Genomic DNA, 26,351 nt, shown 5'->3' with positions numbered 1-26,351 from the left:
CCGTCTGGTTAAACAAATACCTGGATCGCTCCCACTGTCTTTTTCATGCCTATAGTCAAATTGGCAAAGAAGAGCTGGAAAATTCTGGAGAAAAATCACACAAAATCCCCAGTGTCCTTGCTTGGAAGTCTTCTCAGCACTGTCTGACAAGCTTTGGATCCCTAGGTAGTGAACGTTGATACATAATTGCTATTACAAATCTTTTGTATTATTCTCCCCCTTCATTATCAAACAATCTTGCTCCTTTCTTATTGGGCAAAATAAACCCATTATCAAAGACTTCCTAAACTCCCTACCTCCCTTCATGAAAACTTCTATGTCCACTCTCATTTTTAGACCCCTCTCTTCTGTTGCAGTAGTCTGGGAGAATTCTCCCAGAAATAAGCTGACCCTAAATTCTGATTTTCTCCCCCACCTCATTCTCTGCTCAGGGACCTTTCTCAAGTAAAGCTTTCCTCTTTCCTTGGTATTGTCAGTCTTACTCTTACTACTACATCATTCCCTTGAGCATATAACATGCTAATATAGTACAAAGCAAACTGCTCTCAATTCCCTCTAGCTATCATTTTATTTTTCTCCTACTCATTGACTGCTAACTCAAAGAAACTTTTCTGTCAGTTGGTACCAGAACCTCATTCAATTCTTCATTTAACCAGTATTTATTGAGAAACTAAAATGTACCGATTACTTACCAAGCCTTGAGGATACAACGAGGAAGAAACAGCCCCTACCCTCAAGGAGTTTACACTTAAATAAATCCACCTGACATTTATTCCTCAACCCACTGCAAATTTGCACCTCTTTCCTCTCCCAGACTCTCACAGAAACTGCCCTCATTAAGACCATTGATGATCTCCCAATTGTTAGATCCAATGGGCACATTCTATTTCCATTCTTTTTGCATCTGCAGGATTTGATACTGTGGACCACTTCTACTTTCTTGTAACATTTCCTCCATTGTTTCTAGCACTCCATTCTCTCCTGAATTGATTGCTGAGTTGCTGGCCCCATCTTCGTGGTCTCCTTCAAGAGCTTCTCTTCCTTGGGCCTCCCAAGCCTTCTATTCTTAGCTCTCATCTCCTGCTACCCACTCTCCTCAGGCGATCTCATAGGCTGCCAGGACTTCTTCTAAAAATAGCTTGATGATTTAAAATCTTTATTTGCACCCCAGGTCATTCTTCTGACCTAAATCAGGCCCTCGTGGTTATCATTCCTAGCACTATAAGCCAGAAATTAAGAAGTAATTATCGGGAAGCAGATGTGGCTCAAGTGATGGGGCCTCCACCTACTATATGGTAAGACCCAGGTGTGATCCCTGGGGCCTCCTGGTGAAAAAAAAGAGAGAAGATGTGCCTGCATGAAAAGCCAGTGCCCTCATGGTGAGCTGAGTGCCTGGGCAAGTGCCTGTGTGATAAGCCAGTGCCTGCTCAAGTGAGTCACGCAGCAAGATGATGACACAACAAAAGAGAGACGAAGGGGACAGTCAAGGTGAAGTGCAGCAGAGACCAGGAACTGAGGTGATGCAATTGACAGGGAACCTCTCTCCACATCAGAGGTTACCAGGATCAAATCCCAGTGAATCCTACAGGAAAAAGACGAGAAGACAGAAAGAGAAATAGATACAGATTATCACACAGCGAATGGACACAGACAGCGAGAACAGCAGGGCGGGGGAGCAGAAGAAAAATAAGTAAAATTTTAAAAAGGTAAGATATATATAAAAAAAGAATTATCCACATCTCTCCCCACACCCAGTCAATTATCACATCTTACCTATTCTACCTTTTAATATTTGAGCAGCACATTTTTTCCCCTATCCCACTGCCACAGACTTAATTCAAATTTTTCCTTTACTTCTGTTTTCCTTTAACACTTTCTCGCCACACTGCCAAGAGAGTAATTGTTTTCAAACATAATTTTTTTCATCACTGCCCAGCTTAAAATCGCTCAGGGGTTCCACTGCCTCTGTGATTTAAAGTATAGCCTCAGAATGCTACAAGGCCTGTCGTGGCCATCTCCTGTCTAACATCGAGTTCATTGCTGGACGCCTCAGTCCTGTTTGCCCCCTCAGTCTCCACTCAACTGCAATATTTCTTTTTATTTATTTTTTTGCTGTTTTTTGTTTGTTTGTTTGTTTTTGTTTTAATTTCTCCCCTCTGCCCGTCGTCTGCTCTCTGTGTCAACTTGCTGAGTGCTCTGTGTCCGCTTGTACCCTCAGTGTCACCGGGAAACTGCGTCTCTTTTTTGTTGCGTCATCTTGCTGCATCAGCTCTCCATGCCTGCGCTGCCACTCCTGGGCAGGCTGCACTTTTTTCACGTGGGGTGGCTCTCTTTACAGGGCACACTCCTTGCGTATAGGGTTCCCCTACACGGGGGACACCCCTGCGTGGCACGGCACTCCTTGTGCACGGCAGCACTGCGCACGGGCCAGCTCATCACACGGGTCAGGAGACCCTGGGGTTTGAACCCTGGACCCTCCCATATGGTAGGTGGATGCCCTATTGGTTGAACCACATCTGCTTCCCTGCAATATTTCTCATTCCCAGAATGTAACAAAAGTTCTTTTGCCTCTTTGCCTTAGAGTTTCGTACTCCTTTCTCTAGAATATTCTTTTCTCCTCCTTACTTAGTTAACTCCTACTTCCCCCGGGAAGCTGAGATGATGTTCTTCTCATCTCACCCGCACTCTGAATTGGTTGTCCCTTCCGTTTACTCCCCGGCCACCCTGGTTGGCTCCCTCATGGCACGTATCCCCTGTGAGACAGTCTGTGGGTGTTCCTGTCCCCTCCCCAAACAGTGAATTTCTCAAGAGTGGAGACCAAGTCTTACTCATTCTCAAAAAATATGTATTTTTAAATGAGGTACAGGCAGAAGGTGTAGGAAGGGGAAGATGCAGGGGGACGTGGTGAAAGCATAAAGAGGTTTGATTTTTGGACTATGCTGTTGCCTCAACACGGAATTCTGTGCAAGAAATTGACCTCAATTTCCTTATCCAGAGGGTGACTCATAAGAGCACTTGAGAACCAGGGCTCACAATGAATTCTTTGAAAAGCTACAGATGATGGGTGAACAAGGACTGGGCATATTTCATTTACACAGGCAGAGATCACATTGGGAGGGGTTTCTGGAGGATTTAAGTGGGTCTTCTTTTAGGATAAACTTGTCTGTACATATTCTCTTCATCTGAAACAATTCTGAAAAAATATCCTCCAGGGATGAAACAAAGGAGACGAGACATGAAGTAGAGCTCTTTATTTGGGAAACACTGAGCAGAATGGAGAAATCGAGAGTGATAAAACAAAAAGGTGAAAATAAATAAATACAAATTAACTAAGGCAACATCATTCTTTAGGTGACCAGGAATATTCTTCCCCTCACCTGCACAACAGGCATATTAATAACAGGAGCAACTTTTAAAGAAACTTTTATCTGAGACTCAATGACCTTTAGGGACTGTACGTAGATGATTAATCCTCAGTATCTTTAATAGGGATACACTCAGAGCAGACATGCTGATTTCAGAGGAACGGGGCTACTCCATTTCACAAGGGCCCTCCTCTGTATTTCACTCTTTGATGAAACCAATGACAATTTCCTCATCAAATCCCATTTTAGTCATTAGCATTGAATTGGAAGTAATTTCTAGCAAGAATTCATTCAGGGGTTAAGTTCCCATCAAGCAAGATGCAGGCTTACCCATGCAGACCTCCTGATATCGCAGGCGTTAGGCGGCTCGTTTGAGAGCTGGACACCTATGCTCCGGATAAAAGAGTTTGTTTCTGTTTTATCATGACCCTCTCAGGCTATCCTTCAGCTACTGGAAGATCTAGGGAAAATAACCCATTTTATTCTAAGGTAAATTAGGAAAACATTAAGCACCATTAGAGATCTGAGCAGCTCTGTAGTTCAACCCTTAACTGAACTTGCAAAAAGATGCCAGTAAGGAAACTGAGGCCTACGGGGAGGAGGGGCTTGGCCCAGAGGCAGCCTGCCGGGGTCCCTTCGTCCTCTTTCCATTAAGGCAGGGCTGTCTGAAGAGCTATAATTAGCGGTGCTCAGAGATGTATTCACCAAGTGCAATGAATGTCTTGTGATGATGGAGGAGGTTGTTGTTATGGGGGGAGGGGGCTGGGGGGTATATGGAGACCTCATATTTTTTGAAAATAACATTAAAAAAATAAAGAAAAAAAACAAAAAAAGTGATTCTGTTGTTTTCAGCCTCTTCTTTTTTCTCTTTCCTGCAGTTTCTTTGTGTTGAAGGTCTTCAGACAGTTCAAGTGATCAAAATTTTAAAATACGAAAAGAAAGCGGCTACGATGTGTCTTGTTGTGGTAGCCTCCTTCCTGATGGGTTGGATGCCTTATATCGCGATCCATTTCTCAGTGGTGAATGGATATGAACACCTAGTCACTCCAGTAGTATCGACTGTTTCACGTCTCTTTGCTAAATCCAGCCCTGTATATAATCCGGTTATTTATATCATCATGATCAGAAAGGTAAACTTTACCATTAACTGATTGTTTTCACCCATCTGACCCTAGGACAGTACTTCTGTAGGGGTAATTCAGAGAGCCTTCAATGTGAAAACCCAAATCAAGAATTTTACAGGAAAGCAAAGGGTTCAAGAAGAAATGTAGGATATAAAAAAAATTAAGATCTACCAATCAGGGTTCATACTTGATAGGTAAAATTCTATTAAATGGAACGGAATAACCAAATATTGATATTCACAATGTTGTCAGATTTTCTCTAGGTTCTTCGCTAAGCTACAAAAAATGAATTTTAAGTGCAAGCCAGTTCAGTTAGGCCTGCAATTCATTAAGGAACTGAGAGAAGAGAAATGGGAGAAAATAACAGAATATGGCTCCCCAGGTGGGGAGGAAAGGGGCTAACGAGGGGTAAAAAGCTGCCTTACAAGCAACAAGTCCCCATTACAGGTTCCAAGTCCCAGATCTACTTGCGTGCTGATCCAGGCAGGGAGAAAAAAGGCAAAAACTGGGCAAAAACAGGCTAGAGCAGGGCTAGAACAGGGTTAGAATGGGGCAAGGGAAAAACAGAAAAAGGGCCGATTTAGCTTCTGCACTTGCTTTTTGAACCATTAATTATTCTGCCTCTTTGCTAATGATAGGGGAGGAGTCCCAGCCGTTTGCTATTTTGATTGGTTACCCCACCCATCAATCCCCCAGGGGGCCCAATGGCAAGATCCCTTGAGAACACCCAGGACTTTCCCTTGATCCCGGAGGAAATCCCAGTCCAAATGGGGAATTCTCACAAGGTTCATCCAGCAGCCAACTTGTAAGGTTTTTCCTGCAGGGGCAGTGCCTTTGGCCACGTGTTCCATAGCCGAGTTTTGCTGCCAGGCCACAGATTCGTCTTATTCCCTAACCAAGTCTGCCTCAACTATGAAAGTTAATGCTTTCGAAATGTACTGGACTAGGCAGTGACACCCATTATTTTTAGAAAACCCCATGAAATAGGACACTGTTATTCCCAATTTTATTACTGGCTTTAGAGACGTTGAATAGCTCGCCTGAGCTAGGAAGTGTTGATACCAGGACGTGAACATAGTTTGCTTGAATCCGAAAAGTCCATCCTTATAGCTCCTCATTTGAGTTCATAGTACTATTGGCAGTTGGTTAGGTTGTTATTCTCATGCTAATAGCCACCTTCTGGCCAAAGTCAGTTTGGTTCAAGACACTTCCTCCAGACATGCTGGGAAGCTTATTGTTTCTGTAGTATGAGACCTCCATATGATTAATGTGAGGCTGAGTCTCCCAGTCAGAAAGCTTTAGGATCAGAGAATGTAAAGTTATGATAATGGCTAAGTACTCCATTGGACTTTCAAAGGGCAAGGATAACAGGTAGAAAGACTAACAGGCGGTAATACCCACTCTGACTTCTGCGGCTCAAGAATTTGGAAGAGGTGGGCACTCCTATGTTAAACTTGTAAGGTTCAGCCCTAAATATCCCTCTTTTCTTATGTTTCCCCTTTTCCTTAATTATTTGGCTTACCCTCTCCATGAGCCCTCTCTCAAAAGGTTTCAATCTCCTTTCCCTGATGGTCTTTCTTTCCTTTCATATTATCTTCCTTTTGCATGTTTCCTGGAGCCCAGAAATTTTTACCTTGGAGTCCTTAAGATCTTAAGAATTCCATGAATTGGTCCCAGGAGAGCCACTGAAACCCCTGAAAGTATTTGCAAGACTTTTGAGAATATGCACACGTGACTTTATCTAGCCAGATGGATGATAACTTTAATTTTGGGGGCCTAAACAGGTTATGGTATGCAAATAAGTATATTTTTAAAAAATAATTTATTGAAGTATATCACTCATACATAAACATACATAAACAATAACTGTATAATATTTGTGAACTTATTAAAAAACATACATAACATCATACAGTACTCTCATAACTCACCCTATACCACCAAAAACTTGCATTGTTGTTAAACCTTTTTAACTAATGATTAAAGAGCATCGTCAAAATATTACTACTAACCAAAGTATTTTCCGTCAACCAACCCTACTATTATTATCTTTATATCATTTTTATATGAACATACATAAACAATTAAGTGAAATAAAAGTTGTGAACTTATAAAGCAAACATGCATAACATCATACAGGGGTCCCGCATATCCACCCTCCACCAACACCTGGCATTCTTGTGAGACATTTGTTACAAATTATGAAAGAATATTGTCAAAATCTTACTACTAATCATAGTCCTTATCTTACATTTGGTGTGTTTTTCCCCCATCCCCCCCATTATTATTTTTTAAATATATTTTCTATGATAGAAGTTGTAAACTTATAAAACAATCATGCACATGTGCAGAATTCCCAAACAACACCCCTCCATCAACACACCACACTGTGGTGGAACATTTGCTACAGATAAACTAATATCATCTGATTGTTACCATGCCCATATGTACATTTGGCTCATTTTCCATACTGCCTCATTATCAACACAATACATCTTTCACATAGGTGCGAGAATACTATATTATTACTGCCCACCACAGTCCATAGGTCACTCCAGCTGTATTTTTCCTATGCTTCTCCGCATTCCCAACGCCCTGAAGTAGTGATATACATTTGCTCTAGCTCACAAAGGACACTCTTGCATCTGTACCATCAATCACAATTCTCATTCACGTCTTAGTTTACTATGCTATTCAGTTCCTAGATTATTCTCCAGCATTCTGTCAATTGGCATTTACATACCTAGACTACCATTTTCAGCAACAACCCCATTTATAAACTTGCTGTTACTCACTATGTGTTACCATCCACTCTATACATTTCCACACTTTTACAGTAAAGCTAGCTAAAATTTCTACATACATTAAACACCAGTAGTCCATCTCAGTCCTTCTCTTATCTCCTTTAAGACTCCACCACCTACCATCAGGGCTTGAAGATATTTTCCTACAATTTCTTCCAGGAGTTTTATGGTTCTTGCTATTATTTTTAGGTTTTTGATCCATTTCTAGCTGTCCTCACAATAGATGCAAGAAACTTGATCTATGAAGGTTATAAGGTACTGCAATTGTCCTATGTCCTCTAATTATTAAGAATTGCAATAAATGAAAGACATAAAACCCCAGGATTACTCAGATAAGTCTGAACATTGTCTCCCATCCCCCACATCCACATCTGCTAACTAAAGATGGAGAGTAACCCAAGTTAAACCATAAACTAACTTGCTTGAATGTTAACCCAGATTGAAAGTAAAACTTTTACTGAACATTCAACTTTATTTTCTCTCTGCTCAGTTTCATAGGTCCTTTTTATAGCTCCTATTTCTCCAACTGCTAAGATGCCAGAGGCCTGCCCAGGACTTACCAGTAGTTGAGAGTGAAATGCAGGTCAGACCCACTGTGATGTCACAGAAAGATCGACACAGGCCAAAGAAGAAAGTGACTTTTAACTCTTCTTCCATCATTTTTATCATTACCAGTGATGAATCTGTATCAGTCAATGGAAGTGACAAAACCAATGGGTCCAAATTTGATGTAATCTAAGCTCATCATTTATAGGAAAGAGTAAATGATGGGACCTCAAGTCAGTCACCACTTTTTAGACCTCCACTAGGACTGTTCTGGAATCCCTAGTCTGTGTGTATCAACAGAATGTTTGTGGCCCAGCATGAAAGTTGAATCATCCATATGTCCTCTAGCCTCAGAAAGCAATCACAATTGCTCAAGACAAATTCTTTTAACTCAGTGGGTGCTTTATGTAATGAAAAAACCACTTGCAGTACAAGATGGGCATCTGGCACCATCAACACCTAATAAGTTGAAAATTTCCATTTCAAGTATATTTTTTGAATGATTATATTTTCCAAGGCACATAATATTCTCAAAAAATACTTAGCCATAAAAATATCTTTGTCTTATACACATGTGCGAAGTATCTAAACAGTCTTGAATTTTCTGTAGTGATGTTTTCTATTAAGTGGCATGGCATATGCTTGATGGAATCAAATTTATCAAGGAGGTAATTCCAGATGAAAAAGAAAATCACTCCCAAACTCTATCTGGAACAGAAGATTCACTATATGCCTAGAATGATAAAGAAGAGCTTCAGACTAACATGCTGCTTAGTGAGGTCTAGAAGATGCTACTAAAGAGCATCATAGTGCAGTGTTTGGAGCTGTATGAACCCTAAAAAACATGTTCTTAATCTCCACTCATTCCTGCGGGTGTGAACCATTGCAAATCGGACCTTTTGTTGAGGAGACTTCAGTTAAGGTGTGCTCACCTGAATCAGGATGGGTCTTAAGCCTATTACTAGGGGCCTTCTAGAGAAGACCACAGAGAGAGGAAGCCCCCGGGAGCAGCCAGAAGCCAGAAGCCAATGGAACCTGGAAGAGATGGGAGAAGTCAGGAGATGCTGCCAAGTGCATTGCCATGTGATGGAAAAGCAAGGAACCCCAGAGATTGCCGGCCGGCCAGAAGGTGCCGGTCCCTGAGGAAGCAAGCCTTGTAGCCTCTGAAACCGGGAGCTGATAGATTCCTGTTATTAAGCCAACCCATCGTATAGTATTTGTTTTAGCAGCCAGGAAAGTAAAACACATAGCAAAGAAGATAGGTTCTTGAGTTTCAAGAAAATGAATTATATATTAGGAGAGGGTGTACATGGTGAAGATGGTGTCAGGGGCAAAGAGGTATCTCCATCTATTGCTTTTCAAACATAAGCCTGGCAATATTAGCCTTTCTTTTTAATAATTTCCCACAATTTTGCCAAGGACACAGTATTCCAGGTTTAGAAAACGAGTTCTAAGCAAAAACAAACAGACCGACATATAAAGAACACAAAAAAGTGTTGAATGTATTCATAAAATGTGTTGTCATCTAATCTTTGTTTTCTCTCCATCCACCTGATAACTAATGGTCATTGTTAGTGAAGAGGCCATTTTTCATGGGCCATTGTTCAGATGGCACAGGGATTATTATAACTCAAGGATGTCTTTGACAATATAGATAAAAAGCACTGTCATTTTATTTTTATTGACCAATTTTTATTTCTTAGATGACTGTCCTACCAGTGTTCCATCTTCATAATTAAACATATTTGAAGGACTTCTAAATGACTCAGCCTACTGAAGAAAGAAGAATCAAATGAAAAGTTTTCATGAAATGTACTTTTAAAAATCAAGTTTATTGCTGTTCTGCTGCAGCACGTACTTAAAGAACACATTAGTAAATTGCTTCTGAGAGTCTGGACTATAATAAAATATGGCTTCATATTTCTAAGGAAGTTTACTCTCCTTGTGTTCTTCCAAAGCTCATATATAGGTAGGATTTAGTTTATAAAATACCTTTGCTATCCTTCACATAGTAAAGCTTTTTTTCTTGTTTGTTTGTTTTTTAAGTCTTCAGAAGGTAGTGCAGTCCTTTGAAGCTGGAAGATACAGTCTGTAGCTCTCTGGGACTCCCCAGAAGTCCTTATTTAAACTTTAGGTTTTATTAAGTGAATCTGAGCCCTTGGGCTCAGCTAAGTCCCATCCAGATGATGCAAAGTGCCGTTAACTTGCTAGGCAAGATGTGACTTTTTCAGTCCCAGAAGTTGAGTTAATCCTATCACAAGTCCTATTCCAGTCTTCAAAGGAAAAAGCATGACAGTGTTCTTCCCTAAAGCACACTGGGCCTTAAATTTTGAGAAGTGAAAGAGATCTTGGTTTATTGCACTTTTATATTTAGAATGGCCTTGATTCATCGGTAGTGCTGTGGGGAAGCTATGTGTTGTGCCTTTAAAAAAATGGATAGATTGATTTTCCCCTCAATAATTGCAATTAACATAGAGAGAAATTCTAAATTTAATTTAATTGCAAGCTGACAAATATCTTCCATTGTTGAATTAAATAGGATGATGGAAATGTGTTTGATCCATAGCTTTGGTTACAGAGACATCAAGCATTAGCTGCTTCAGAACCTTTATATCCTAAGTAACTGGGAGTTTGTCCTAGTGACTCCATGGAATTTGTCGGGAAACATGTCTGATGTTCTGGAAATCAGTGATCCAGTTCCACGGTCTTCTCAAGGAGTCCATATGTCCAGGTGACCCGTAGCGTATAAATACATAGATGCCACTGAGGGCAATCAGTGATCCAAAGAAAAGGAGCCCCTTTTTTATCACCTGGAAAGACAACAGGTACTCTCATTCCATTTGTTCAGAGCTTAAAATCTTAAAATAGACCTCCTACTTAAACTACTAAGGAGTACACAATTTCCTCTTTATTCGTTAACCTGAAATGGCAGTTTAATCATATGACCATTAGGTAAAGTCTAGCAATGAGAGGTAAGATTTTGGAGCACCCCTTCTCCCTCCCTCAAAAGACAAGCATTATCCATGTGGAGCAGCAGTGCTCCAAAATGTATTCACCAAATGCAATGAGTGTCTCACCATGATGAAAGAGGTTGTTGATGTGGGAAGAGCGTGTGTGTGTGGGGGTATATGGGAACCTCTTATATTTTTTAAATGTAACATTTTTTAAAAAATAGAAAAAAAAAGACAAGCATTATTCCATGTGTTCAGTATGAGGAATTCTTAGGAATCAGCCTTTGTACAGCCATAAAACAAACAAACAAAAAACATAGTTTGGTAAAAGAGCTGGGAGCTCTGCCCTAAAAGAGGACCGTGCCACAGCCTCAGACAATTCAGTCACTTCTCAGCCCCTGCACCAATTCTCCGTAAGAAGAGCCACGTGCGGGGGCCTCTGGGAGCCAGAAGGCTTACTCCCGCAAGGAACGCCTTACACTGAGTCTTGACACCCAGGACTAACCCAAGAGCAGAGGCCCCTTGGGCAGCACCCTGACCTATTTCTGTCACTGCATGGATCGGTCTGCATTCTAATTACCTCTCGTTGTCTCTTTCCTATTGGGCTTTCAGCTCCCCAAGGGCAGGGACCCTAGTTTATTCATCTTTGTACGAATAATTCTTGATTCCTTCCAACCCCTTCTCCAAAGTGATCTTTCCACAATCCAAACCTAAAATCTATTGGTGGATCCCTGTTTCTTTCAAGATAATATTCAAGATGTTCACTGCCCAGCGTAGCTCTCCAGCTTCAGCTCTGGCCCTTCTTACACTTACACACTACCTTCAGCTTCGTGGGAGTATTCGCAGGTCCCACACTGCCGTGTTGCTCACGCTCCTTGGGCCGGCCCTGTCCTGACCCATCCCTGTTTGTCAGGGGCAGATTACCCACCTCTCCTGCAGGTGCCCCTCTCCCCCACTAGACTCTGTGTGAAGGGTACATGAGGGGCAGGGACCGGGTCTCGTCTATCACCATGCCTAGCTCAGTGTGTCTACACCTAAATAGAACTATTTGTTGGATGAATGAATTTGTAAAATATCCCAAGTGGAAAATCATAAATGTCGGTAGAATGGCATCTCTGGGGCAATTGCCCAAATGAACGTGGCATAGCATTGCATTGGGAATTAGACTGAATCTGATGAAGTGCTTCAATTCTGCCCAATATTAGAAAGTCAACCCCTAAAAACGTTGCATGAAGCAAAAGTCAAGAATTGCAATTCACATTGCAAATATAAAGTAAAGAGTTTAGAAATACTACCATCCGTTCCTTTTTTATTGCTCTCCTTCTCATCTCTCTCTTTCTCTGCCTTTTTTTGTCATCTTGTTCATTAGGCACTCTGCCCTCTGAGCACCTAGAACATTATTTTATCTGGTGTCTGTCATAACATTTCTGTATTTACCTGAAATAAACATTACCATAATACTATGATACCTCAACACATTAGATTAAAAAAGAAAGTAGGATGTGGCCCAACCTTTTTCTGCCAATGCCACTGCAGCACTGCCTCATGGTATCTTATTCTGGAGAAGGTGACCTGTAGGGAAGTTTAAATAGTATTCTGGTGTGTTCCTTAATGGCCAAGCAGAAGGTAAAAAGGAGGAGCAGTCTTAAATTCAGCCCTTACCATGGTGTAGAGAGGGATAAAGACGGATGGCATACAAGCATGAAGAGCTCTTTCTATGTTCCTGTGGAAGAGGAACCACCACGAGTTGACATGTGCTCGCATCTGCAATAAGGCAAGAGTCTTAAAGAACACCTTGATATTACCTCGAAGATATACAACACCTACACAGAACCTGCCAGGGAAGTTTATTTTGCTGCAGCGTCGGTATAGGCACTCTCTTCCAGCTAAGGATTTCTTCAATCAAATCTGTGCATAAACTCTGAGCCAAAGATGTGAGAAATGTTTGGTGCTTCCCAGTTAGTTTAGGCTATTGTTTATGGCAACATGGCGCCTGCTCACATTCAGGATATATATTGCATTGTGGCTACACTGCTTTTAAAGACTCAAGTACCATGCAGCAGTAACACCTTCCAATGTCTTGTAGTCATGCTTCCTGCACGGCATATAATACAATTCTGCTTAAGCTGAAGTCTGCTTTCTATCTTAAGGAGAGATGGAGAACAACTGGTCACTCTCTTCCTTATATGTATCTGGTATTTTTCCATTCAATTATTTTAAAAATGACAACCACAACCATTTATTGTGAGCCTTTAATGTACCTGGCCCTTAATGCACTTAATGTACTTTTCTTCAAAGTATTCATCTTTCTGATCATGAATCTCTTTGGTGTTATGTATTTTTTTCAGTGTATAAGGCTCCCAAGGATATTAAGTTCTCCCCTAAGTATGCAGCTTATAACGTTAAGAGTGGAAAGGTCATTGGACATTTCTTAGATTTCTTAAATACTTATGTTAATACATATCAGAGTAATATTTTCAGGAAAATTACATATTACTAATGCTATTAAAGTCTAAGATTTGAACCTATGAATGGTCAGAGATTGAAACCAAAGATATTTTATTATCTTGGTTACCTCCTAGATGTCCCTGAAATGTGGGTGAGATGATTTGTATAGGTTGCTGTCATTGGCTGTACAGATTCACAATCCACGCACGTCCAAGGGGTGCTCCTGCGCGTGCGTGATATGTGCGTGCTTTGTGTGTGTGCGTGCATGTGCGCATGTGTTTGTACCTATTATTATGCAGAAGACATGAGATGGGTCTGGAGCAATGCAGAATTAAAGGAAAGACGTTTGTTAGAATATGAATGAACCGTATCAATTAATAAAGCCAAACCTTCTCACTCACCTCTATGTAATTGTACATGGATAGGTCTGAAATTGCATGGTCATCTGGAATTCTAAATCTTGAGAATTCAGGAAGACATCTACCTAGAAACCAAAGTAAGCAATATATCTACATTCCCAAAATAGTCCATAGAATTGCCCTGGATTCCACACAGGCAAATTAAATGGTATATTTTCTACCAATGTTCTCCCTAACCTTCTAAAACTATGGCTAGCCATGCAGTATAAGCAACAATCTATGAATACTAAGCTATCTATTTAGAGTGTTTCCCGTTGGGAAAAACTTGAATAAACTTAATATAGCATGCACTAACTGACTAGTAAAATCATTATTTTCCTTATTTTACAAATGGGAAGTAGTATGTAATGAATGGCCCCCAGTTCCTCTTAGAATTTGCTACTCTCTGTTTGGTTTTGCTGCAAAACTTTGTTTAATTGTACTAAAGCCACCTTATTAACTTTTTGCACATCAGGTCCCTCATTTTTCTGTGAGTACCTAGAAGGCAGGCACCATGGTTATTTATTCATATTTGACATCTTTACCTGGTATTTGGATAGAACAGAATAAATATTTGATAAATGAATGACTAATTAGTATTACTTTCTAGAGCCAAACCACTTTAGATTTTAAGGAGACCATTTCTAGACTCAGAGAGCTTGAGTTCAAGTCCCAGCTTCACCACGTCCTACTTTACATGACTTTGGGAAAGTTACTCAACTGTCTCTAAGCTTGAGTTTCCTCACCTGTAAAACAGGGACAACAACAATACCTATGGCCCATATGTTTTTTGAGGACCGAATGAGAAAACACATTAAAAAAAATCAAGATGCCCAACACATATAAAATGTTCACAGACATCAGTTACGATTATTGTCGTCATGGTTGTGACGGCTTCATCATTGTTCTCTGTTGATGGGTGCTCTGCTGCACGTACCCTTCACCTACCACCATTGTCACCACGTGAAAACCCATCACAGGCAGGCTTAGCAGGGAGGGGGAAATGACTGGAACCTGAGCATCTGGGTGAGCTGACTGAGAAGGAAAGGAAAGTTTACCTAAGAGTGGGAGAAAACCGGAAGAGAATAGCCCAGGAACTCTGTAAGATCATCAGCTCCAGGTGATATCCAAAAACTACAGCGTTTATTGTGAAGTTTTTCTGTGCCAGGCTTTTTTTTTTTTAATATATAGCTTTTCATAAACTATTGCATTTACTCTTCACAGCAACCCTCTTGAACTCGGTGTATTGTCCCCACCTTACAGATGAGAAAAGCTGAGCTTTTAGAAAGAGCAGTTGACTGGCTCAAGATCACACAGCCAACAAGTTGGCAAGTCGGGACAGGAACCTGGTGCAGGTTTAACGTCAAAGCTTTAGTCTGTCCTTCACCTGAAACAATTTTAGATTTAGAGCTAACCTTTGAGACCATGTGGTGCTGGAGTCACGAAAAGGTCCACCAGTTCTCAGGTGAAGGTTTGCACACGCATATATATACGCACAATATACACGAGTAAGTATATGCATATATTTGAGCCCAAGTTACATATAAGAACTCGAAACTTCAGTCTTTATAAAATTAATATACTGGATGAATCAATTTTAATCAAAAAATAAATAGATGTATCAGACACAATATTTGATAGGGTAAAAAGCAAGACAGAGCCGGAGCTTGAATGATTCTAAGGTTGTGCTGCCTGGGGTCCAGGCGGGGGGTGTTACTGACCTTGAAAAGGGAAAGGAAGGTCTTTGGTACTCTCAGCTGTCCTGTGCTGCTCGCTGCATAGGCCCCATATACAAACCTTGAAAGAAACCAAGCTCCCCTCTGCATTTCGGTTGTCTGGCATGGGCAGTAACCGTTACTAGAGCAATGAATGCGCATCCTGTGTTGGGATCATTGGCTTGAACCAGCAGGGCTAATCTACCTCCACTTGAGGAGTTTTACTTACTAAGGTCATTATTGAATTTGTCCATCAACTCATCAAACACCAAGCAGTCTTCAAAGCCCTGAAACAAGAGAAAATGGGAAAACATAAATTGGAAAGAATAAAATCTTATTAGCAGTTTTGAACAGACCCTCCATCAGTGAGGGTAATCCATAAGTCACTATTCAACCAACACACAAAGCAGTTGAACAGTCTCACGTGGAATTGAATTATGATTGGAAAAGATCACCAATGGCATGCCTGTTGGTTTTGTCCCTGCCCTGTTCATTCCTACATTGATGACAGAGATTTGGAATTTGAACAACATTTTAAATTACTGTTGTAGTTTGATGGATTCTACTCTTTTTCCAAGAGGCAGGAATATTTATATTGCTCTATCATGTGTTTTAGAATTATATTTAACCTACTCAGATTTTAAAGATTCACACTTAAAGCAATTTAAATAAGATGGAACTCTTATCATTTGGTTCCTTTAACTCAAGATTAAGGTAAATTTCCAATATCAAGAAGTCCATAAATTTAGTAAGCTACTATGAAAGATACATTTGGGGAATAAGAAAAGCAAAAGCTGTGTTTCCTGCTTTCTAGGAATTCAATCTATCATTTTAAAGACAATATCAAAGTATGCAGAAAGCAAAAAACCTTCAAATCATTTACAGGGATTACATCTGAAGCAAATAATTATTTTCCTCCATGAATAAATTACATAGGAATTTAGCAATGAGAGATATCAGGTGGAGCTGAGACAACAAGAACTGTCACTTTTTCATTTAAATTAACTCATTTACTCCTCACAAATCCCTCTGAGATAGGTACTATTAAAATCTCAATTTTACAGACTAGGACACAAAGACAAGTAAAATGCACAGGAATATATTCTATTGAGTCCTGGAGCCAGGGATTGAATCTGGGCATTTATTCACTGTTACTTAGTGTCTTCTTATGGCTTTTTGTTTGGTTTTTGTTTTTCATTAAAGGAGGTCCCGGGGATTGAACCTGGGACCTCATACAGGGGAAACAGGAGCTTAAACCACTGAACTACAACTGTTGCCCTAATGTTTTGATAAAAACAAAAATGTTTACCACTGCTTTGTGGCAAATATAACTGATCAAATTCAGAAGCTATTTATACTTGGACTATCTCCCAACCACTGAACAATAGATGGCCAATATTTATAAAACGTCTACTTATCATACACACACACAAAACCATTGTTTATGGCAGATAATTTTTTGGGATTCCTGAAATTAATGTTCATTATTTGGATATCATTTCTCTTTTGAAATTTTTTCTATCCAGAATAGTAAAATTTCCATGAGGGCAATAGTGGTCAACACCCAACATGTCTCATAGTCTTCATTATCCCTGTCAATCATGTTTTCCTTTCCCTTGGAAAGAAAATGTTGAGAAAAAACAGCTATTTTAGGAATACTTTTCTTTTTTTGAGTTTGACTTTATATATATTGTGCATAATCTCTAGAAAAGATATACTTAAAAATTTTCTTGAATTGCTGATAGCTGAGTCTTCAAATTCCAAGCTATTGAGACATTTCTCTTTGAACAGACTATTATGTTATGCTTTATGCTTTTTTTATAGATTCCACTACTGGATCAAGTGTCTTGACTATAGTTGGTGATCACAGCCTCTTAAATAGTTGGTATATTGATGAATTGATTGTTTTCTCAGGAATTATTTGAGGATAGCTTTTGGCATGTTTTACTTAAGACTTTTTAATTAAGAGTCACCCAGAAAAATTGCAGCGACTTACTTAGGGAAAAAGAACTCACCGCATTCATTCCTTGTCCATAAAAGGGCACTATGGCGTGAGCCGCGTCTCCCATCAATACACAGTACGATTTTAAGTGAAAAGAAGAGCACTTTACAGATATCATGGGCTGGGCAGGCAACAGAAAGAAATCTTGCATCAGGGCTTGCCTTTGGAGGAAAATAATCAGAACATAAAGAGGGTAAATTGGATATATTACATATTGCGTTACATTCCTTCCCAAGTTACTGACTTTTTTACCATATGATTACACAGTTTAAAAAGTGCACAAAAACTGAAGAGAAATGATGAGAACTGACAATTTCAAAAATATCTGCCAGAGTCCAGGCAGAGTGCTAATACCTTTATGTAATTAGCTCATTTAACTTTCACAACTACCCAAAAGATAGGTGTTTTGATGCACATTCTGAAGATGAAAAATCCAAAGCTCGAGGAAGTAAGGGGCAGAAGCAGTGTTAAAATCCTGCTCTTTCTGGAGCACTGTGCTGATTCCAGGGAGATGTCACTGGAGGTGGAAAGTGAGCTGGATTCCAGGAAGAGGGAACAGTGTGAGAAGGACTGAGACTGAAAGGCAAGGCCACATGGAAGACGATGTCGACTGGGCCAGAGAACTATTGGGGAGACACCCAGCATCTATTACTAAGTGCCAGGCTCTGTGCCAAGTGACTTACAGTCATGTTCTCATCTAGTCCTCTCAACAATTCCCAAGGGAGGTCCTACTATTTATCACCTTTTACCAGTAGGGAATCCAAGACGTTTAGGAAAGCCTGCAGAGCCTTGGAGCTGAGACGAAGCTGCTGGATGCATCTGCTATGTCCCAGGTTTGCTCATCTAACACAGGGGTTTTAACGTTTTTGTTCCACAGACTCCTTTGCCAGTCAGGTGAAATTAATACTACTGTAATTTATTTATTGCGTGCATTCATAAGTGAAGGAAATGCTAGCTTTCAGTTACAGGTCATAGAAAATAAAGGCAATAAGTTGAGTTTTTTCAATTCAAGCTCATGGATGCTCTGAAATCTTTGGTCCATTCCATGGACTCCTGGTTAAGACCCTGTATTAGTCAGCCAAAGGGGTCCTGATGCAAAATGCCAGAAATTGGTACCAAGCGTGGGGTAGTGCTTTTGCAATTACCGAAATGCTGGAATGGTTTTATAAAAGGATAAGGGGTATTTTCTGGAGGAATTGTGAGATGCTTGATGGAAAAGGCCTAAATTGCTTTGAAGAGACTGTTGATAGCAATACGGATGCTAAAGAGACTTTTTATGAAGCCTTAGCAGTAAATGATGAAACTATTATTGGAAACTAGAGGAAAGGCAATCGTGTTTTAAAGTTGTAGAGAACTTAGCAAGATCAACTCCTGGTGTTTTATGGAAGGCAGATTTTGAAAAGGGTGAGGCTGGGCATTTAGCTGAAGAAATTTCCAAAGTAAACCTGAAGAATGTGGCTTGGCTTCTGCTTGCAGCTTATAGCAAAATGCTAGATGAGAGATACATGCTGAGGACTGAACTGTCAGGCACAAAGAAAACAGAAACTGATTCTGGAAATTCCATGCCTCTGGAAATCAAGCTCCCAGATGAAAGTGCCCCATTGGAGGACTTAACTAAACTTGGAACTTGGAAGTCAGGATTGAAGATTCAGTTATGTCAGAAAGATCTATGGAAAGTCTTACTGTCTGATGACTTGGACCCCTGCTTCCTGCATGCTAAACCAACAGACTTTTTGAGAGAGCTGTATGAACAAAACCACTGTCAGCCTGGAATAAAAGGGACATGAAAAGGAGAGATTGGAGGGGAAACAACTTCAAGAGGAAAACCATGGAAGCTGAGATCTGAAATTAAGACATCACTTTGGGCCAAGAGCAGAAACCCATCCATGTATAAAAATAGGGTGAATTTACCCCAGCAGCTGAAGAAGGTGGACGTTCCCATCCAACTTCAGGGAGAGTATTGGGTACAGAGAGGATGGAGCACATTATCCAAAGATTAGGGTGGTTAAGGTCAGCACCCACAGGTCTGAGAGGGGAAGACCTGTCCCCCAAAGGTTAGGGAAGGCCAGGTGGTCAACTCATTGCTCTGAGAGGGTTGAGCCTGTTTGCCAAAGGTTAGGGGGAATGTTGTCTTCACATCACTGTACTAGGGGGGTTCAGACTCTAACCCAAAGATTGGGTAAGGTGTGGCAATCACCCCAACACTCTAGAGTTTGATTGACACCCAGATGCTTGGTGAGAGTGGAACCAAAAAAATGGCCATTGGTTAAACATGTGGAAAGGGTGGATTCCCATAATGCCCCAAGGAGACGAAACCATCTTCTTAAGAAAAACTCTCAGACTGAAATCGAATGGAGTATGCCCTGAAGGTTTACTGAAATGTAGAGGACCCCATAACTCACGTTTCCCTCCCAATTTCTCCTTATTGTAATGAAAATGTTTATCCTTTGTCTGTCAATTTGTGTATTAGAAACAGATAAATTGTTTTTTAAATTTCATAGGTCCATAGCAGACAGGGCTTTGCCCCAAGAAAAACTGTACTTTTAATAATTGATTGTGATATGATTTAGTACTTATATTGTTACTGATTTAAGGTTTTAAAAATATTGTAATATCTTTTTGGAATTCAGAGAGTGGCATGTAGCAGTTTGATTTGGTTATGTATTCCAAAAATAGATACTGGATTATGTTTGTAATCTGACCTGTACCTGGGCACAATTAAGTTATGATTAGGCTTTTGATTGGGCCACATCATTAGGGCATTGAGTCCCCACCTCTTGGTGTGTGGGGACTCACAGATAAAAAGCATGGCAAAGGACGGAGTTGTGGATTCTTAATATTGGAGTTTTGATGTTGAAGTTGGATGCTGAAGTCTTAAGATGGAGGCCCGAGGAGAGAGACAGAACAGTTAGCCCGATAGTCTACAGCTGACCTTGTGGAGAAACAGAGGAGCTGAGCCAAGAGGAACCCAGGAAGCCTGAACCCTCACAGACATCAGCAGCCATCTTGCTCCAACACATAAAAATACACGTTGGTGAGGGAAGAAACTTATGCTTTCTGGCCTGGCATCTGTAAGCTCCTACCTACCCCACTCCCAGTACCAGCTGTATTAGTCAGGGTCCTCTAGGGAAACAGAATCAACAAGAGATATCTGTTAATAGTATGTGATTCTTTAAGAGTCTCTCACGCAGCCGTGGGGATGCAAAAGTCCAGGTTCCGCAGGCAGGCTGCACCCAGGGGCTGCAATGAAAGTCCAAAGAAGGTTCTTGATGAGTTCTGGGAGACATTGGCTGTCCGAAGAGCTGGGAAATTCTCTCTCAATGCTGGAATCACTTCCCCTTTTAAGGCATTGAACCAATATGCAGTGATTTACCAGTGCAGTAAAGTCAATGGTCACTGACGCTGGTAAATGCCCTTGTATTTCAGTTAGCCCAGTGCTTGCTTGACCAAACAACTGGGCACAATTGCCTGGCCGAGTTGACACAATGACCTAACTAGCACAGACCCCCTGCTCTAAGGAAGAAGGAAGCACAGCCGGGCTCTGGGGCATTCTGACCATGACCCCCGAGGTGCCTGCACAGGAGTCACGAAGGCCGAGGGATATTGGTGGCCGGTCTTTGCCAGGGAACTCAGCCATGGTATTCGGTTTTTACAAAATTCCTGCTCACAGGACAGTATCTGCTTTGACTTTGCTCCCATACAGACTTTGTGTCCAAGTCACTGCATGACCAACCACATTTAACCCACACAGAAGTGAGCTCGACCTTCATCTTGAATTTAGATGAACTCAAGCCCATGGCGCAAAAGGCACTAACCGCACATCTTGAAACTTACTCTCCCATTAGAGGAACGGCATCTGGAAAGTACTTTTGGAAGAAATCCAGCACATCCTGACCAGTGAGAAGTTTTTCAAAATCTTCAAATGGCATGAACAAAGTACACGTGAAAGATTTGTTCTGTGAGGAGAGAGGAAATAATGTGAGAGAGAGTAAGGGGTGGGCACAGCAGGCCCTGCAGATTGATAGAGCAGGGCTGTTCCTGCGACCGGGGAGCACCTGGGAGGCATTGCTGCAAGCAAGAAAGGCATCCTCCATCACCCACGTGGGCTCTAAGCCCCCTCTCGATATAGGGGTGGATGGACATCACCATCCCAGGGTCCACAGGAGGGAGGAATAGAGTATGGATTAGAGTGGACTTAATGGTATTCTACTATAGAACAACTGTGACCAGTAATGGAAGAAATTGTGTGATTGATCTGGAGAAAGTGGCCACAGTAGTTGCTGAGGGCCGGGAGAGGGAAGAAGAGATGTGGTGTGGGGGCATTTTCGGGACCTGGAGTTGTTCTGAGTGATATTGCAGGGACAGATGCTAGACAGTATATATCCTGCCATGACCCACTGAGTGGACTGGGGAGAGTGTAAACTACAATGTAAGCTATCATCCATGTGGTGCAGCAGTGCTCCAAAATGTATTCACCGAGTGCAATGAATGTGCCACAATGATGAAAGAGGCTGTTGATGTGGGAGGAGTGGGGGTGGGGTCGGGTGTGGGGTATATGGAACCTCTTGTATTTTTTAATGCAACATTTTTTATGATCTATATATCCTCAAAAAAATACAACATAAATAAACAAATAAAAAAGAAAGGCATCCTGGCTTTCTTCCCTCACTCCCAAAGCAAAAGTGCCGCCAAGTCCCAGGGGTATTCCCCAGCTTCCATCGTTGTTAGGAGAATTGCAAAAGTGTAGACTCCAGCTATTTTCACCAAGCAAGGACTGCCTACCTTAGATCACTAATAAGTAGCTGGGATTTGATTTTTCCTCCTTTCTTTTCTCTGTGGTTTCCTTTTAAGGCAATATTAATGGGCACTGGACCCCAGGACAAACAGCAAGAGAAAGAAAAAGATGAACCAGAGAAATCAATAGCTCTAGGGTCTCATCAAAGAAAGGCCACACTCTCGTCTGATGATATATGCTCCAATGTCCCACAGACTTGAAAGGCTGGAAGACTTCCTAATACAGCCGCCAGCTCTCCTGGGCTTTCGGTGGGAGCCATTTCCTCCTGCCCTGTCTTTGGAGGAGACGAGGGTCGGGCACAAGACACACAAAGTGCATTTGCTCATTCATGTCTGTTAATCCCAAATGTTCAGGGATATAATCACTAAACAGATCAGACAATCAAGAGATTGACTGGGTATACACACAGTGAACATGACAGGAAGTGAAGAAAAATATTGTAGAGACAAGTATAAAAAATTTTACACTACCTTATTAGGAAGTGCAATCATCATAAAGGTATTTCTAGGCCAAATGTGGAGATAGTTAGGTTCCATGGCATACTGCAGAGAAAAAAAAGTTTTTTTTTGTTAACGGATTAATACAGCATGTCCATAAAACTGACTCCGATTATGTTATAATTGTTTCCACATCGATTTAAATTTGTGTCATATTCAGGGTGATATGCACATCTGTTGCTAAATAAAGTAGAAGTTGTCTTGGAAAATACCTGTGTTCTGTCATTATAAACTCAACCTTTCGTGGGTTTTTGATGCCAAATATAATTTAAAACATGAGAACACATGTAAGAAGGTATTCTCTCTGTGTGTACTTATTTCTATGTATATATGTGTGTGCTTGCATACATATATAGACACCTTTTTTATATTCTATTTTATATCTTACCTTATTTGAGTACTTAGCAGAACTGGACAGGAAGGTCTTAAGTTTATTTCTTTTCTTTTCTTTTTTTAGGGAGTACCAGGGATTGAACCTAGGACCCCATGCATGTGAAGCAGACGCTCAGCCACTGAGCTACACCTGCTCTGCAAGCTCTTACGTTTAAATTTCATGAGCCAAGCAAACATTTCCCAAACAAGCCTCTTATCATTTGTTTCTTACAGTACAAATAGTGGTGAGGAGCCTTCTCTCTTTAGTGACCCCTCTTCAACGCAGTAACAGCCCGAGTAAATAGTGATTACTTGGGCAGATCAATTCACCTAAATCCCCCATTCCCTTGAGATTCCCAGAGGGTGTTCTAAATATAAGAAAAAGCAGATAAAGCCACGGGAGCAAGAAGCTGAAAGCAAGGAAACCTGGAAGAGAAGGGAGAGACCAGCAGACGCTGCCATTTGCCTTAGCAGCTAAGGATCGCTAGCAGCCGGTCTTCCAGAAGAAAGCACTGCTTTAAAGATGCCTTGATTTGGGCATTTTTCCAGCCTCAAAACTGCAGTGGCTGTGCTGGTAGCACACCAGAACGGTGGACGGGACAAGGGACAGGGTGTCCCCACCACGACCCACACTCTGTCCCTGACCGGAGTCTGGCACCAGCTCCGGGTTCGCAGCCTCCTGGCCCAGCGGTGCCCGGCAGAGCTCCTGCGTGTGTTCGTGCTCCGGCTCCTCACCCAGCGCGTTGTGGCCCAGGCTGTCACGGGTGGAGAAGCCAAAGGCAACCTGCTCACCGTGCATCTGGCTGCTTCTCTGGCTGTAACGACAGCCATCTATGTGGGTGGTGACGTCTCAGGCACCCACCTGAATCCAGCCTTCTCCCTGGCCATGTGTGTCACGGGACGCCTCGCCTGGGCCAAGCTCCCCACTTACAGCTGCTCTCTGCTCTCTGTGTCTCAGGAGCCACCCATGCCCTCCACTGTGGTGCCCTACAGAACTACACAGGTGGGACCCTGACAGTGACTGGCCCCAAGGAGACAGCAGCCATCTTTGCTAGCTACCCTTCCTCCTACGTGCCCCTGAACGACCGCTTCCTGGGCCAGGTTCTGGGCACCGGGATCTTGATTGTGGGCATCTTGGCCATCCGGGACACGTGGCACAAAGGAGCGCCTGCGGGTCTGGAGCCTGGGGTAGTGGGCTGCTCATCCTGGCCATCGGGCAACCCATGGGTGCCAACCGTGGCTTCCCAATCAGCCCTGCCCGGGACCTGGGCCCCCGGCTTTTCACCCACATAGCTGGCTGGGGCCCTGAAGTCTTCAGGGCAATGGCTGGAGGTGGGTGCCTGCGGGAGCACCCACGGTGGGCGCCATGCTTGGCACAGCCACACACCAGCGGCTGGTAGCTCTGCACCAGCCTGAGGACTCCAAACCAGCTCAGGATCTGGAGTTTGTCCTACGCAACGCCTGCCTCGAAAACGCCTGCCTCAGTGCAGACGCAGGAGTGTAAGCTATGACTACAACTCTCACTTCCTCACGGACACAGACACAGAGACCCAGGCCCGGTGACAAGACAGACTCTTTTTTTTTTGAGGTACCCCAGGGGCCAGGGATTGAACCTGGGACTTTGTATGTGGAAAGCCGGTGCTCAACCACTGAGCCACGGTGGCTTCCCGGAGGTGGTTTTTTAGTTTGTTTTGCTTGGTGGTGGTTGTTGTTTTTCAGGGGGCACCTGAATCTAACCCGGGACCCCCCTTGTGGGAGGAAGGCACTCAACCGCTGACATTCTTTGTCCTCCTTAACAGGCCCTGAGCAGGTGCCTGGGTTTCTCCCTTCGCGCCTCAGGCCTCTCTGCCTCCTAAACCCGAAGGGCGGCTGGACGGGGAGCCTGGGGGCGCACGAGGCCTCACCCCGCGCCTTCCGGGGGGGTTTCGGAGACTGCAGGAACGCAGTTCCTCCAGTGGCCGCAGGGGGCGCGCCCCGGGGACCGGGCTGCGCGCGCGCGTCTGCTGGGTGGAAGGGTCTGCTGGGTGGAAGGGCGACCCGCCCGCCCGGGGGCTCCCAGCTCCCGGAGCCCGGCCCCGCTGCCCGCGCCGAGCCGCCCGCCTTCGTCCTCGCCGGCTGTCCCAGCCCCGAGACCCTGGCCCCTCGGCTCAAGTGTCTGCCGAGGCAGGGGACACAGCCCTCCCCGCGCCTTGACCCCGGGAGAGGAAAGCGGAGAAACGAGGCACCCCTGGACGTTGCGGTGCTGTGTCGCTCAAGGAGCTGGGGACACACAGTGAAACGAGCCAGGCCGAGGAAAGAAAAAGCAACCGAGGGAGGCCCGCTCCGAGGCAGGGCAGAAATAAGTGGGGGGCGAAGGGGAAACTGAGGAAAATGCTGGTGGTTCACCGACTCCCGGCTCATGCCCCTCCCCGCAGGAGATGCTCTCCCTGCAGAGAAGACAGCGCTCTCCTGCTCCCTTCCAAATAAAAGGAACCCTCAGAGCTGAAAAAAAAAAAAAATTGGCTTTCAAACTAGTTCAAACAAGTGTGTATTGCTTTCCACAAATGTTCAGAGAGCACCTTCCGTGTGTAGATCTGAAGTAGAATGAAGAACACAGAAGCAACAGCGTGGCCTCGTGGTTAACATTTTCAACACCCTGCTATAGCTCTTGTGTTTTAGAAGAAAGAGCTTTGCCTTTCTGGATTTTTTAATCCCCAGAGTCCTAAAGCAGCCCAACAGATCGACACTGAAATGGACAAGCGAATATAGTCTTTGACCTCACAGCTCTTATAACGCAGTTGTATTAGCAAAATGTCCACCGAGGAGAAGTCCAATAGCTTCTCTTTGACAACAGTCCAAGTGGTAGAAGGACAATATGTGATCTGGTGCCAAATTACAAGTATAAATCGTGAGGCCTGGGCAGGCGAGAACCCTGTGGGGCTGGAGTGCTTAAAACCAAGGCTTTATCCGTGAGATGAAAGCCTAGATCAGCTAAGAAGAGAAGGAAGTGGATTCCCGCTGGAGTACCTGCTGAGCGAAGTGGCAGGCGTAAAGGAACAGTGTTCTAGCTGGGTAGTAAAGAGACCAACCTCGATGTGGCAAATAGCCTTACTCTTCCCTTTTGCTACCATCTGACCACTGCGATAGCCCTTTAGAACTCCAAAAGGTGAGCAAGGGAGAAGAAATGACACCAAAAATAAATTTTGCTTATCATTTGCTGTAACAGAAAATGTTGCAACTGTCAGTTAAAACAGTGTAGAAGGTAGCCTTTACTGTTAGGTACTCCTGCCTTCCTCATCGGCATGGATGACGGTTTACACAGATGCCATGACCCTAGAAACCAGAGCTTAAATGT

General features: G+C 42.7%; 3 protein-coding genes across 3 annotated transcripts in view; 2 read left to right on the top strand and 1 right to left on the bottom strand.

The window, feature by feature from the left end:
• OPN3 (opsin 3) overlaps positions 1–8,032 on the top strand; it is a 56,487-nt gene extending 48,455 nt beyond the window's left edge. The window contains 2 exon segments of the mRNA XM_058275368.1: positions 4,244–4,495; positions 7,784–8,032. Coding sequence (XP_058131351.1) covers positions 4,244–4,495; positions 7,784–8,032 — 501 coding nt within the window.
• A 1,620-nt stretch (positions 8,033–9,652) lies between these two features.
• KMO (kynurenine 3-monooxygenase) overlaps positions 9,653–26,351 on the bottom strand; it is a 52,941-nt gene continuing 36,242 nt past the window's right edge. The window contains 9 exon segments of the mRNA XM_004450264.5: positions 9,653–10,512; positions 10,515–10,649; positions 12,303–12,362; positions 12,453–12,554; positions 13,640–13,722; positions 15,581–15,638; positions 17,367–17,514; positions 21,188–21,309; positions 22,619–22,690. Coding sequence (XP_004450321.1) covers positions 10,423–10,512; positions 10,515–10,649; positions 12,303–12,362; positions 12,453–12,554; positions 13,640–13,722; positions 15,581–15,638; positions 17,367–17,514; positions 21,188–21,309; positions 22,619–22,690 — 870 coding nt within the window. The 3' untranslated portion in view covers positions 9,653–10,422.
• Positions 22,921–25,765, top strand: LOC139436319 (aquaporin-10-like). Its single transcript, XM_071207766.1, is given in 7 exon segments — positions 22,921–22,940; positions 23,567–23,940; positions 23,943–24,212; positions 24,215–24,331; positions 24,334–24,517; positions 24,857–25,256; positions 25,676–25,765. Coding segments are annotated over 7 exon segments (1,455 nt in total).

The sequence above is a fragment of the Dasypus novemcinctus genome, chromosome 13, assembly GCF_030445035.2.
Source record: "Dasypus novemcinctus isolate mDasNov1 chromosome 13, mDasNov1.1.hap2, whole genome shotgun sequence".
NCBI lineage: Eukaryota > Metazoa > Chordata > Mammalia > Cingulata > Dasypodidae > Dasypus > Dasypus novemcinctus.
Note: the sequence above shows the minus strand (reverse complement) of the source record. Positions and strands in the feature narration are given on the sequence as shown.